The 13,123-nt window shown below is 39.2% G+C and overlaps 2 protein-coding genes across 2 annotated transcripts; one reads left to right on the forward strand and one right to left on the reverse strand.

The window, feature by feature from the left end:
• Positions 1-754: 754 nt before the first annotated feature.
• trappc6b (trafficking protein particle complex 6b) lies at positions 755-6,701 on the forward strand. The gene is made up of 6 exons (XM_034696774.1): positions 755-1,060; positions 1,145-1,212; positions 2,245-2,362; positions 2,453-2,536; positions 5,497-5,590; positions 5,975-6,701. Exons 1-6 carry the CDS (start codon positions 980-982, stop codon positions 6,004-6,006), a joined length of 477 nt encoding a protein of 158 aa, XP_034552665.1. The 5' UTR covers positions 755-979; the 3' UTR covers positions 6,007-6,701.
• A 1,526-nt stretch (positions 6,702-8,227) lies between these two features.
• LOC117821844 (guanylin-like) lies at positions 8,228-12,973 on the reverse strand. The gene is made up of 4 exons (XM_034696367.1): positions 12,674-12,973; positions 11,986-12,178; positions 9,515-9,710; positions 8,228-8,497 (listed from the first exon to the last, which is right to left on the reverse strand). The coding sequence occupies exons 2-4, from the start codon at positions 12,055-12,057 to the stop codon at positions 8,433-8,435; spliced, it is 333 nt and encodes a 110-aa protein (XP_034552258.1). The 5' UTR covers positions 12,058-12,178; positions 12,674-12,973; the 3' UTR covers positions 8,228-8,432.
• Positions 12,974-13,123: the final 150 nt, after the last annotated feature.

Below are 13,123 nucleotides of genomic sequence, written 5' to 3' on the forward strand. Positions count from 1 at the left end.
CTGATGTTTATATCACGACTACCAACAGCAGCTTTAACAGGTGATTAAAAACATGGTTCATTGCATTCGGTTATGAGTTCAAACAATATAGTAACTCAATTAATTCCTCAGAACGATATAAAGTTATTAAAACTATTACAGCCTATAATATGATAAATATCTCCTCTTCTTGGTGTAAATTTACCAGTTCTTTTTTTTCTTCTCTTTTTACCTTGATCGAATACACTTATTCTTTCTTTCTTTTACTTTTTATACATAGATAAATGTACATAAAATGTGTTTCTCTCTTACTATACTTTATGAAGACAAATGTGTAAATCAGGGTTGTCCAAACTTTTTTCAAAGAGGGCCACATATGATTTTGTCAGAATACATCAGGGCCACTGGCTCTATTTAATAACAATTATTTACATTTTTTTCTCAATAAAACAGTAACTAGGAAGTCCATATGAAGCTTTTTGAGACGTTTCTGGATTTACTTCAGTTTTGTTTGTGCACTTGAAAGAAACTGCAAAGATGATTCAGAAGGTGATCAATTTCTTTGCTATAAATAACACCATTTAAGATGAAAGCTTGGGGCCATAAATAAATGGACCTTGGGCCGCGATTGGCCCCCGGGCCGTACTTTGGACAAAGGATCTGCTGTGTTATAATAAATAGAGAAAGGCATTAAATGAAAGCCTTTTTATTTACGGTGTCGAAGTTTAACCTCCAGGCCAGCAGGTGGCGCCAGTGCTGAAGTGATGCACCGGTTCATGTGACCCCGCCTGACTGAACTGTAAAGAATAACAAGGAAGTAGCAGCTAGCGTCTGTTTTGTTTTTAGTGTCTTATACTGCTCATGATCTATGTCTGTTTGTGATTTATAATAGCCAGTCTCTCTATGTAATGATTTCAGTCATATTCTAAGTGAACTAGCAGCTCAAAGACGGTGTTGAGTTAGAAACTACAGTGTTTCAAAGAGAAGAAGAAGAAAAAGAATGGCAGACGAAGCGCCTTTCCAGTTTTTACACAACGAGTTGCTTCAGTATATTTATAAGACATCTGACAACGGAGAGACGGTAAGACACTCTTTATCTACACTCGTTTTATTTTAGTAACATCTGGATGTCTTTAAGTTTGTCACGTTTCTGTCATTCATTCAGGAAAATGGAAGAAATATCACCAAACTGGAGAACATGGGGTTCAGAGTCGGACAAGGACTAGTAGAGAGGTAACACTTCATTAAACTGTCACAGGTAAAGAGGGTTGCAAAATTCCGGGATCTTTCAAAGTTGGAAACTTTCCATGGGAATAAACGGGAATAAACCAGGCATTCACTAAATTGAAGGTTGGCTCTTAATGGGGAACTTAAATACAGTTGGGGATACAATATTTTAACCTAATCCTGACTAAAACATCCAGATTTCATCGAAGTACAGTTGAATATCTATACAGAGCCATCCTCAATAAGGCCGGACAGTGACACTGAAGAGGAAGATTTGAAGTTGGATGCTTAGGAAGTGGACATGGAGGATTTTGATGAGACCCAGGAGGAGCCCATTAGCTGAAAGGGTTTAGCAAAATTGCAGAGGCTACGCTTGAGAAGCTTGAGGGGAGATGCTTTTTTATTTGCATGTTGAATGGGACTTTTTTGGAGAGAGGGGGGATCTTTTCATTTAACATTTTTAATGGGACTTTGTTTGGATTGCATTATTGTTAATTTTTGAATGGGCTGGGTCGGGGGATGAGTAATATTTAACTCAACATTCATGTTTTTGTTCTTCAATGAAAGAATTGATTGTTCAATAAAAAATGTAACACCTGATAAAGTTCTACTTACAAATAAATCTGTTTTAATTGTATTATTTTGGATGGATGTCTGATTTAAAAAAACATATTTATGCTTGGGTATGATATTTTTCCATTAAATTACCCTCAATTCCCAGTTAACTCCTATAAATTCCCACTTATTCCCATAATTCCCATGGAAAGTTTCTAGTTTGGAATATTTCCAAAATTCCCCAGCTTAACTTCCCATGGAAATTTACCGGAAATATTCCACCCCTTTGCAACCCTACAGGTAAAGGTGTCTGTAGAATATATTCAATCTTACTACAAAGGTTTAACTCTCATTAATGCTGTTGACGTCTTTCTGAAGTAAAGAAATATTTATTTCAAGCTAATCCATTCGATTGCTCACAAGCTGGACCTCATGAAAGAGTCTGAGTCAGTGTCCATATGAGCCTCTTTACTTTCCCTCCAGAATGACTAAAGACACAGCAAGGTTCAAAGACGAGCTGGACGTCATGAAGTTCATCTGCAAAGACTTCTGGACCTGCGTGTTCAAGAAACAGATCGACAACCTTCGAACCAATCACCAGGTAACTCAGCTCTTCAGTGACACATCACCTTTAACATTATCAGCTGTTCGTCTGTGGTGTGTGTTGACGCGACGCTGTCATGTGTTTCAGGGAATCTACGTCCTGCAGGACAACAAGTTCAGGTTACTGAGTCAGCTGTCGGCGGGGAAACAGTATCTGGATCAAGCCCCGAAGGTACTCTGCCCAAACCTTGTGATGTGATTTGTTCAATAAGACTCTCTAACCTCACACACAGCTGATCCTAAAGAAGCTGAGCTTCGCACAGCACCAAACTTCATTCAAGAAACCTGAAGGTTATCGATCGTCTGCTCTTCTTCCTGCGTAATCCAAGACTCTGATTATTGAGTAGTATTCGCAGATTAACAAAGGTACACAGTGCACATCCTTAATCTACAGAAATCCAATGTGAGAGTCTGTTTTTAAAATATGTTTCTGCAGGAAGACGAAGACACCGGGTCTCATTATGCTGTTTTTAGGACGATACAATGTACTAGTGCAAAGTAATCGGTTATTCTGTCCCCCTCCTGTTCTCTTGACCTCCCCCTCTTCATGAAGTTGCATGACAAATGTAGTCGCTATTTGACTTTGTCAATTTACAATGAAAACAAAACTCAAAATCAAACCGACCACGGGCACAGGGAGAGTTGATCGTTCACAGAACTCAAAAATTGCAAATGTCCAGCCAAAAAGGCAGCGTCTTTGGTGTTTTATTAAACAAAAATAGCTTCTTACAAACAATCAGTAGTGTATTCATGCTCTAACCTATCCCAGTAAAAAAAACATTAACCTTCCCCGGTGTCTGCCCCTCCTATCTTCACTGCCCATGTATGTACACGTTGCCTGGAGCAAAACTATCAAAAAATGAGTAGATATGGTCAGCTATCTCTTCTATTTTGTCTTTATTTTCCTTCGGATTAGAGTTTAAACTTTTTGATTTCACATCATGGGACAACAGTGATCTCTGAGTAATGTTATCCAAAGTATCTGTTGGTAGTATTTATTTAGATCCTCTACTGAAACTACACCAGATAATATGATAAACCAGCCGGTTTATGAAGACCGAAATAAAGAGAAAACTTAGTAAGATGTTGACAAATAAAGCCCATTGAGCCCTGAGTCCATGTTGTACGTCCTGCAGTGCAGACTGATGTGGAAAAATCTGGATTTATAAGATGTGTGGAACCTATTTGTACCCTGCTCATGTAGGAAGTAGAGTGAAATAGAAACATTACAAAGAAACCACAGAACTCCAGGATAACTTAAATATGTACAGTGGGGCAAAAAAGTATTTAGTCAGCCACTGATTTTGCAAGTTCTCCCAATTAGAAAGATGAGAGAGGTCTGTCATTTTCATCAGAGGCACACTTCAACTATGAGAGACAAAATGGGGAAAGAAATCCAGGAAATCACATTGTAGGATTTTTAAAGAATTTATTTGTAAATTATGGTGGAAAATAAGTATTTGGTCACCCACAAACAAGCCAGATTTCTGGCTCTCACAGACCTGTAACTTCTTCTTTAAGAAGCTCTTCTGTACTTCACTCGTTACCTGTATTAATGGCACCTGTTTGAACTCGTTCTCTGTATAAAAGACACCTGTCCACAGCCTCAAACAGTCAGACTCCAAACTCAAGCATGGCCAAGACCAAAGAGCTGTCGAAGGACACCAGGAAGAACATTTTGGACCTGCACCAGGCTGGGAAGAGTGAATCTACAATAGGCAAGCAGGTTGGTGTGAATAAATCCACTGTGGGAGCAATTGTAAGAAAATGGAAGACATACAAGACCATTGATAATCTCCCTCAATCTGAGGCCCCACGCAAGATCTCATCCCGTGGAGTCAAAAGATCATGAGAATGGTGAGCAAAAATCCCAGAACTACACAGAGGGACCGGATGAATGACCTGCAGTGAGCTGGGACCAAAGTAACAAAGGCTACCATCAGTAACACACTACGCCGAGAGGGACTCAAATCCTGCAGCACCAGGCGTGTCCCCCTGCTTAAGCCAGTAGATGTCCAGGCTCGTCTGAAGTTTGCCAGAGAGTATATGGAGGACCCAGAAGAGGATTGGGAGAATATCATGTGGTCAGATGAAACCAAAATAGAACTTTTGGTAAAAACTCAACTCGTCATGTTTGGAGGAAGAAGAATGCTGAGTTGCATCCCAAGAACACCATACCTACTTTGAAGCATGGGGGTGGAAACCTCATGCTTTGGGGTTGTTTTTCTGCAAAGGGGACAGGACGACTGATCTGTGTTAAGGGAAGAATGAATGGGGCCATGTATCGTGAGATTTTAAGCCAAAACCTCCTTCGCTCAGTGAGAGCACTGAAGATGGAACGTGGCTGGGTCTTCCAGCATGACAATGATCCCAAACACAGCGCTCGGGCAACGAAGGAGTGGCTCCGTAAAAAGCATTTCAAGGTCCTGGAGTGGCCTAGCCAGTCTCCAGACCTCAACCCCATAGAAAATTTGTGGAGGGAGTTGAAAGTCTGTGTTGCCCAGCGACAGCCCCAAAAGATCACTGCTCTAGAGGAGATCTGCATGGAGGAATGGGCCAAAATACCAGCTACAGTGTGTGCAAACCTGGTGAAGACTTACAGGAAACGTTTGACCTCTGTCATTGCCAACAAAGGTTATGTTACAAAGTATTGAGTTGAACTTTTGTTATTGACCAAATACTTATTTTCCACCATTGCAAAATCAGTGTCTGACTAAATACTTTTTTGCCCCACTGTAAAGGATTTATAGTTATAGCATGTTCAGCATATGTTAGGAAAGGGATAAAAACTGGCTCGTTGGGGCGCCGGTGGCCTAGCGGTCTAAGCACACCTCATTTACAGAGGCTACATTCCTCTTCGCAGTGGTCATAGGTTTGTCTCCTGACCTCGACCATTTTGTTGCATGTCTTCCCCCACTCTCCACTCCCCATTCTTCCTGTCTCTCCACAGCTGTCCTGTATAATACAAGCAAAATGCCAACAAATACAACTTAAAAAAAAAAAAACGTGCTCGTATATTTTGTTGTACATGTATGGACGATAAATGTGATGATAAATAGTCTTTTGGGGACTGTGATGACATCAATGTTTACAAGACATGATGATGTCACACCTGACTGTGTGTCTCTGCAGTACCTGGCCTTCAGCTGCGGTCTGGTTCGAGGAGGTCTGTCTAACCTGGGAGTGAAGAGTATCGTGACAGCCGAGGTTTCCGTCATGCCTGCATGTAAGACACTCTGCATCACTCCTCCATCGGCCAGTCAGAGGCAACCTCTGATCGTTAACTCTTTATGTGGAAGAAAAGGAGTTTGATACAAAAAGTCTGAACTTTTCTTATTAATATTCATTTATATCAGCTGTAAAAACCCAACACTGTAGACTCAGGTTTGTGCCTTGTCAGTGCCTGGACTATAGTGAGGTATTATCTAGTTCTGTCCACTAGGGGGCATTCCAACATCTCCAACTGCATTCAAGAATGTCAGCTATTTTACCAAATGAATGAAAAGTAAAATACTTTAAAGAAGGAACAACATGAATGTGTTTGGAGAGATCTAGCACAAACAAAACTAACATGTTTTTGTTTCTCTCTCTGTTTTTTTTCCATCTGCAGGTAAATTCCAGGTGATGATCCAGAAGATGTAGCATCCTTCAAAGGTCACCCTCACCCTGCACTAATGTTTGCCTTCATTCATCTCTGACTTTGTCATAAAAGGGAAGTGCCATCCGTCTTCATTGTCAGTAAAACACACATCTCTACTCTTTGATGACCATTGGTAATAATTATCGTCAATATTAATGAAATTAATATCTAAATGATCGTTTCCAGTACCATGCTGATTTATTCTGAGATTAATGTTATAGTAATTTTAATTTTAATCTGAGAGCGTCTCTCTGAATGAATGTGTGACAGAGTATTGTATAGAAATGATCAATCATGTAAAAAATAACTTTAATCCGTTGATTAAGATCTGTATCTGTGTTATATTTTAAAGAGAAGTCCATGTGTGTTTGTCCAAGCTTTACCAGTTTGTTAAAGTAACATAAATACTATATAGCTACATATATATAAAGGTTAAAATGTAATATATAACTCAAAGAAGTGGAGCCCAGTTTAGATAAACCAAAAGAAGGGATTCCACAGAGGCAGAGGAGTTCATGGAGTAATCCACTCCTCAGACTTCTTCATGTGATTTGAATAAAAAAGACCTTTACCTGTGATTACACAGCTCCCCACAGACTGAAGAGACTAACGAAGCACTGAGGATATCCGGCAATACTAAAGCATGAAACTTTATGTTCTTTACCTCTTGTTTTTAATAAAGATGTTTTATTGAAAATGAGCTTCAGGTTGAATCAGTAATAATAAAGTCTGCACTGAATGATCTGAGTATTATATGGGAGTTGCGCCGTACTTTCCCGCCTTTAAACTTTCTATGACGTTATCTAGGTGGTTAAAGCAGCTGCCATGTCTGGGAGGGAAGCTGCGGACAGTGAAGTGAATTTAATTTATTTTATACAGTGGGTAGGGAAAGTATTCATACCCCTTCACCTTTGCTACATTTGTTATGTTACAGCCTTATTCCAAAACGGATTAAATTCATTTTTCCCTCATCAATCTACACACAATACCCCATACTGAAAAAGTAAAAAAAATAATTGCAGACATTTTTGCAGATTAATTAAAAATAAAACACTCAAATATCAAGTATTCAGACCCTTTGCTTTGAAACTCAAAATTGAGCTCAGACGCATTCTGTTTCCTCTGACCATCCTTGAAATGTTTCTACAACTTGATTGGAGTCCACCTGTGGTAAACTGCGAAGGTTCACATTCCAACAGGACACAGATCCTAAGCACACAGCCAAGATAACAAAGGAGTGGCTTCAGGACAAGTCTCTGAATGTCCTTGAGTGACCCAGCCAGAGCCCAGACTTAAACCAGATTGAACATCTCTGGAAAGACCTGAAAATAGCTGTGCACTGACACTCCCCATCCAACCTCATTGAGCTTTAGAGGATGTGCAAAGAAGAATGGGAGAAACTCCTCAGATCCAGGTGTGCTAAGCTTTTAGCATCATACCTGAGGAGACTGGAGGCCGTACTCACTGCCAAAGGTGCTTCAACTAAGAATTTAGTAAAGGGTGCGATATTTGAGTTGCACGAATGAGTTTTAAATCTTCTGGTGAAATGATGGACTTTACCTTGAAATATTTCTAAGCTGATAAAAACAGGACTGGACAACTTTCTTCATCTGTAGCTCAAAAGTCCTGGTCAATATAACTCGGATTTTTGCTGATGGTTTCACATGATTTGTTCATTTATCAAGGTTTTTCATGATCTTTGTTCTTTTTGCCACAAGAGCACTTAATATAATTTTGGATTTTGTGTCATTGAGTTGTAGGAAGTGGTCAGGCATCCATCATTTTATTTCTGCAAGACACTTGTGAAGGATTATGATGTTTGACTGGTCACCAGCTCTGATTGGGGGGTAAAGTTGGGTGTAATGAGCGAAAAAATTGAAGTTGAAATTATATTTTTGGATTATTTTGCCAAGAGGAGGCATGTAAATAGTGTTGGACTCAGAACTGCACCCTGGGGGACCCCATGGAACAAGCTTGCCATTGATGACGCAGAATTAGCTGTTGACACTGCAAAACATCTGTTGTGCAAAAAAGGCCTGAACCAGTTAAAGGTGATATCAGTATAAGATCAAGAGTGTTCCTTTACACAGTCAGCCTCACTACAGTGCAGCTCCAAGAATTTTCCATAAGAAATGAAGCAAATACTTGTAATTTTTCATAAATTTTATTATGATTTTATCTAAAAGTAACAAAATAATATTTTGAAAATATTAAAGATGTATAAAACTTTGACCATGTGCATTTGGCTCGATTGAAATGAGACACCTTAAACTCATGACCATCAAACTATGAGAACATTAACACAATATAATCAACAGGTACCAAAAAAATTTAATCAATGTTTATGCTCGTTTTTATATCTACACATTCATTTTTGATTCAGCAGCTATCATTTTACGACACACAACATTTAAAAGCAGATTTCCTCTCAGCAGCCGGTGCAGGCGGCGTATTCACAGATCTCACAGGTGTCAAGATGTGAAGCTACCCCCACTGAAAGAGAGGAAAACATGTCAATACATTCCCTATTCAGTCTCTGAGGACCATAAACGTGCAGCTGTGTAATAAGTCTCTAACCAGCATTTCCTCTAATGGCCAGCAGGGAGCAGCTAACTCTCACACGTTTCATTCCCTCAGTAAACATTTTGGCTGTTTCCGAAATCGCCTACTATACTAGCAGTACGTACTGATATGTCCAAAATTCAGTATGTAGTAAGTAGTATGTGAACAAGAGCAAAATCTGCAGTATGCCAAAACTCCCCGGATGTCTACTGATTTGGGAAAATATCTCAGTGTGCATCGGACCAGTCTGCCTCGCGTACTGTTTCCCATAATGCACAGCGCTCGTTCTGATTTTTCTTTTTACTAATTTTTTGACGGGAGGAAATCTGTTTTTGGGTGCTGTGGAAGTTATCAAATTACATATAAACCACTTCCTAACGTTCTTAAATCATAAATGGATGCTAAATAAGCATTTTATTTATCGGCTTCGCCGTTGTTTACTTCCGCTTTCCGAAACCGGAAATCCAGCGAAGTCTGGCTCAGCATGCTGCATGACAGATCGGACAGAACAGTCATACTACATACTAAATTCAAACGCAGTATGTAGTAGGCAATACCTACTGCCTACTACATTAGTAAGTAGTATGTAGCAGGCCGTTTCGGAAACAGCCTTTGTTTGGAGTTTATGGTCGTAACTTTGTAGTTTCAAGTCTTCAAACATCAAGGGTAGATCCAATCTGACAATTTAGCCTTTTCCCTTTTCCAGGTCGTTCAAACTTATCTAGTTAGAAAACAAAGCTGAACTCTTGTTACTCTAAGTGTCTATAAACATGGCTTTGTGCCCACTTTCTGCTTCACCTTTTACCTGCTGTGCTTCACCTGTGCACTGAGGGATTATCAACTGCATGCTGGGTGAGTTCACTTTAAGTTTGCTCTCAAAACAAAGCATTTATTATTGCTACCAAAAAGATACTTAAAAAAACAACTATCAACAAAAAGAAGTGTTACCTAGTCGAGCCAGAGACTCCCCTGCATCTGTCCTCAGACACAGAGATTTGAAGTCTTCAGGCAGATCAGGGTGTGAACACACAGCTTCTGCTTTGGTCTCCACTGGCCGGAGAACCTGTTTAGTCGAAGGATCGCCTCCGTTCATCAGTGCTCCGAGAGCTTTCACCGCCTCCAGGGAGAACTGAAAGTCTCCTTCCTACAAGGATGGATGGGAATAACTTCACTATGGCACAAAAATTTACATAATATTTGACATTTTAAATAATGCTCAACATGCCTCAACTCGAGTCAGTTGCTCCAGCATTGAGTTAAAGTTTGACAGAATCTCTAAACTTTGCATTTTAAATCAAAGGCTCATTCATTACTCTGCTTCAGGGTTTACTTCACATTTTCACTGTAAGTACAGACAGCTGAATAAATATTAAAGCACTGTATGCTATGATTTTAAGAAATATTGCACTACCAGTCAAAAGTTTGGAAACGCCTTCTCATTCAAGGGTTTGTATTTATTTAAGGTATTTGAAACACTGTAGATTAATATTGAAGGCATCAAAACTATGAAAGAACATATATGGAATTATTTAATTCACAAAAAAGTGTTAAACGAGAATATGTTTTATATTTTAGATTCTGTAAAGTAGCCCCCTTTTTCCTTCATGACAGCTTTGCACACTCTTGGTATTCTCTTGGTCTGCTTCATGAAGTGGTCTCCTGGAATGGTTTCTAATTAACATGAGCCTTGTCAAGAGTTCATTTGTTGAATGACTTGCCTTCTTAATGTGTTTGAGACCATCAGTTGTGTTGTTCAGAGGTAGGGTTAGTACACAATGGATAGCCCTATTTGACTACTGTTGTAATCCAGATTATGGCAAAATCAGATTATTTCATAGTTTTGATGTCTTCAGTATTAATCTACAATGTTGAAAATAATTAAAATAAATAAAAACCATTGAATGAGAAGGTGTGTCCAAACTTTTGACTGGTAGTGTACGTTGTCAGACATGTCTTAAATATTTTCTAATAACTTTATGGCGTCAGCTGCAGGTTAAAAGTTTTATCGATGCAGCATGATGTCCATTCAGTAATTAAGGTCCCACTGAGAGTCTAACTGATCATGCAGGGTGGGGTTTTATAGCTGCAGAGATAACCTGTACAGTCCTAACAGGGTAAAAATAGATTTGGACCTGGGATAACTTTTTACAGCTGTTCAGTCTCAAGGCTGATACTTACCTATATAGCAGGCGCATGTAATTATTAACTACTAATAAAACTATAAATTACAAATTATTAACCAACTTTAATGTTTGACTCATTGTACATCTAAAGGAAAATGTTTGTGCGAAACGAAAACGAAATTTTGACACGCTGGAGTAACTTTTTGGTGTCTGTGCATCAAAGACTTCCTGTTATCTGCAGCCAGAGTCAGAACAGTAACCCACTTCAGTATCTGAGGTGTTAAGAGGACAATAACTAACATTCAGATAAACCATCTACCAGGGCTGGATCCAGAGGTTGGCAAGGGGTGGCCCCCCTAAAGTCTGATTGGCCACCCTGAAATCCTGAACCATGGTTGGCTATCTGGCTTTTTCAGAGGCAATACTTGAAATTAACTGTTTGATAATACTATTAAAAACAATAACAATAAAAATAAATAATATATAATATAAATAAATAAATACATACATACACAAATAATTAATTAATAATCATAATACTCATAATCATAATAACAGTAGCTTGAATTTATGGGGTACCTTTCAAGAAACTAAAGGACGCCTTGAAAGTGGGGCGAAAATAGGTATTTAAGCTGTGCCGCATCCTAGTTCTGGAGGTTTTCCCTTCTCATGTTTTTCCCACTATACATAAATATTTTAGTCTTTAAAGATTTGAGTTGAAACGATTAATATCTAACTATTTTGTCATGTTACTTTCTAGATGTTGCTTCATACTTCGTCTGGCTGGTCTCCAGAAAAGTAGACTGCCTGCATGCACATGGACTGCTGTGAATTCACCTGCTGCTACTGATGCTTTAGTTAACTAACTCTAACCTCAGGAGTCATATGGTTATTTTTACATTGATGGGTAAAATATGCCATTTTACACAGTTTTACACCCTTCAATTATTTTAAATGCAAGTTTTTTTTAATGTTCCTCTTCAGATAAGACCAATATCTCTTAAAATGTAAAATAACCATGCACCTGCATCATGCGATATTTGGAGGAACATGAACTCTATGCGTTTGTTGAGCGGCTCATTTAAAAAGATATGATTATTGTAAGCAGAAACATTTGACCCCCCCCCCCCCCTTTTTTTTTTCTTCTAAGTAGTGTATCATCTGTTGACAAATTAAACATAAATTACTCCTAGATGAACTTCCCAAAAGAAAATATGATTGTTTTTATCATTCTTAGAGGACATGTAAATAAGTTATGTGAGTTTTCAGATATCGTATTGTCAAGTGTTTTCTTACCGTGACCGTCACAGCTCCGGACAGCTGGGACAGAACTGTGAGGAGGACTGACAAACAAATAATGGTCTTCATCCTGCTGCTCTCTCTGTGGTGTGTTCAAAGTCTTCTTTAAAGGCTCTCAGCTCTGTTGTGAACACTTCACTGCTTCAGTGTATTTATAGAGGGGTCGGTTGGTACACACCGTCGGCACCGCCTGAAGGCATGGTTAATAATAAACAGCAGAGTCATAAAACTGCTTTGTTGTCTTCATGTGGAAAATTTGAAGAAGTCATTGCCACTAATTGCTTTTCATCCATGTCGCTGATTATCTTATGTACGGTACGCTGCACTGTGATATTGATAAAGGGGCTACAAATCAGACAGATAAATCTCCTTTGACAGCAGTGTTGCACAACAAGGCGTCTGTTCTCTGCGTGGGAGCAACTCTATGTACAGCTGCCCGCACTAAAGTGTATCTAAAGTTTATTCTCAGACAACATATCTGCTACATATCTTAATATAGCACCTGAGAATATTCAATGTAAAATCACAGATGAAGACCAGTAGACGCTGTTAAAGCTAAAAAGTAAGCTCGCTTTCTGAATCCTGAGTTGAAATAAAGTTAGAAAATTAGGCATTTAGTTTAGTCAGATCTAGTAACAACAGTGACTTCGTTTTTTTTAACTAATAGTTATGAAGCCGCGATTACCTGTGTGCTGATGTGTGGCGGATGTCCAGGATACCGGAAGTGCTGTGAAAGTAGGAAATACAATGCCGCTGAGTGGACCAATCACAGGACTTGCGGTCCACGTTGATTCGACTCTATTAACATTTTGGAGGACGTGAACGTCGGCTTTGTGCTTAGGCCTCTGCGTAGGTACAGGAGCTACGCAGACCTACGCCATCAAACCTATGCAGCAGTGGTCGATGTGGACGTGAGCACTACATACTGTACTTGTGCGTCGTTGTGTCTGTGACACGCAGCAATACTCCCCCGTAGCGCTTGAGGGCAGTGTGATCTCGGGTCGCCTGTTTCAGGCCCCGCTACTTTTTCTGTTTACTTTTTCACAACGATTCAGAGCGTGTTTTATTAATGTAGAGCTGATACATGTTGTTGTTCATTAATGATTACAGGGAAGAATAGAGAGGAGACGTCAGA

Source organism: Notolabrus celidotus, chromosome 11 (genome assembly GCF_009762535.1).
Source record: "Notolabrus celidotus isolate fNotCel1 chromosome 11, fNotCel1.pri, whole genome shotgun sequence".
In the NCBI taxonomy this organism is placed as follows: Eukaryota; Metazoa; Chordata; class Actinopteri; order Labriformes; family Labridae; genus Notolabrus; species Notolabrus celidotus.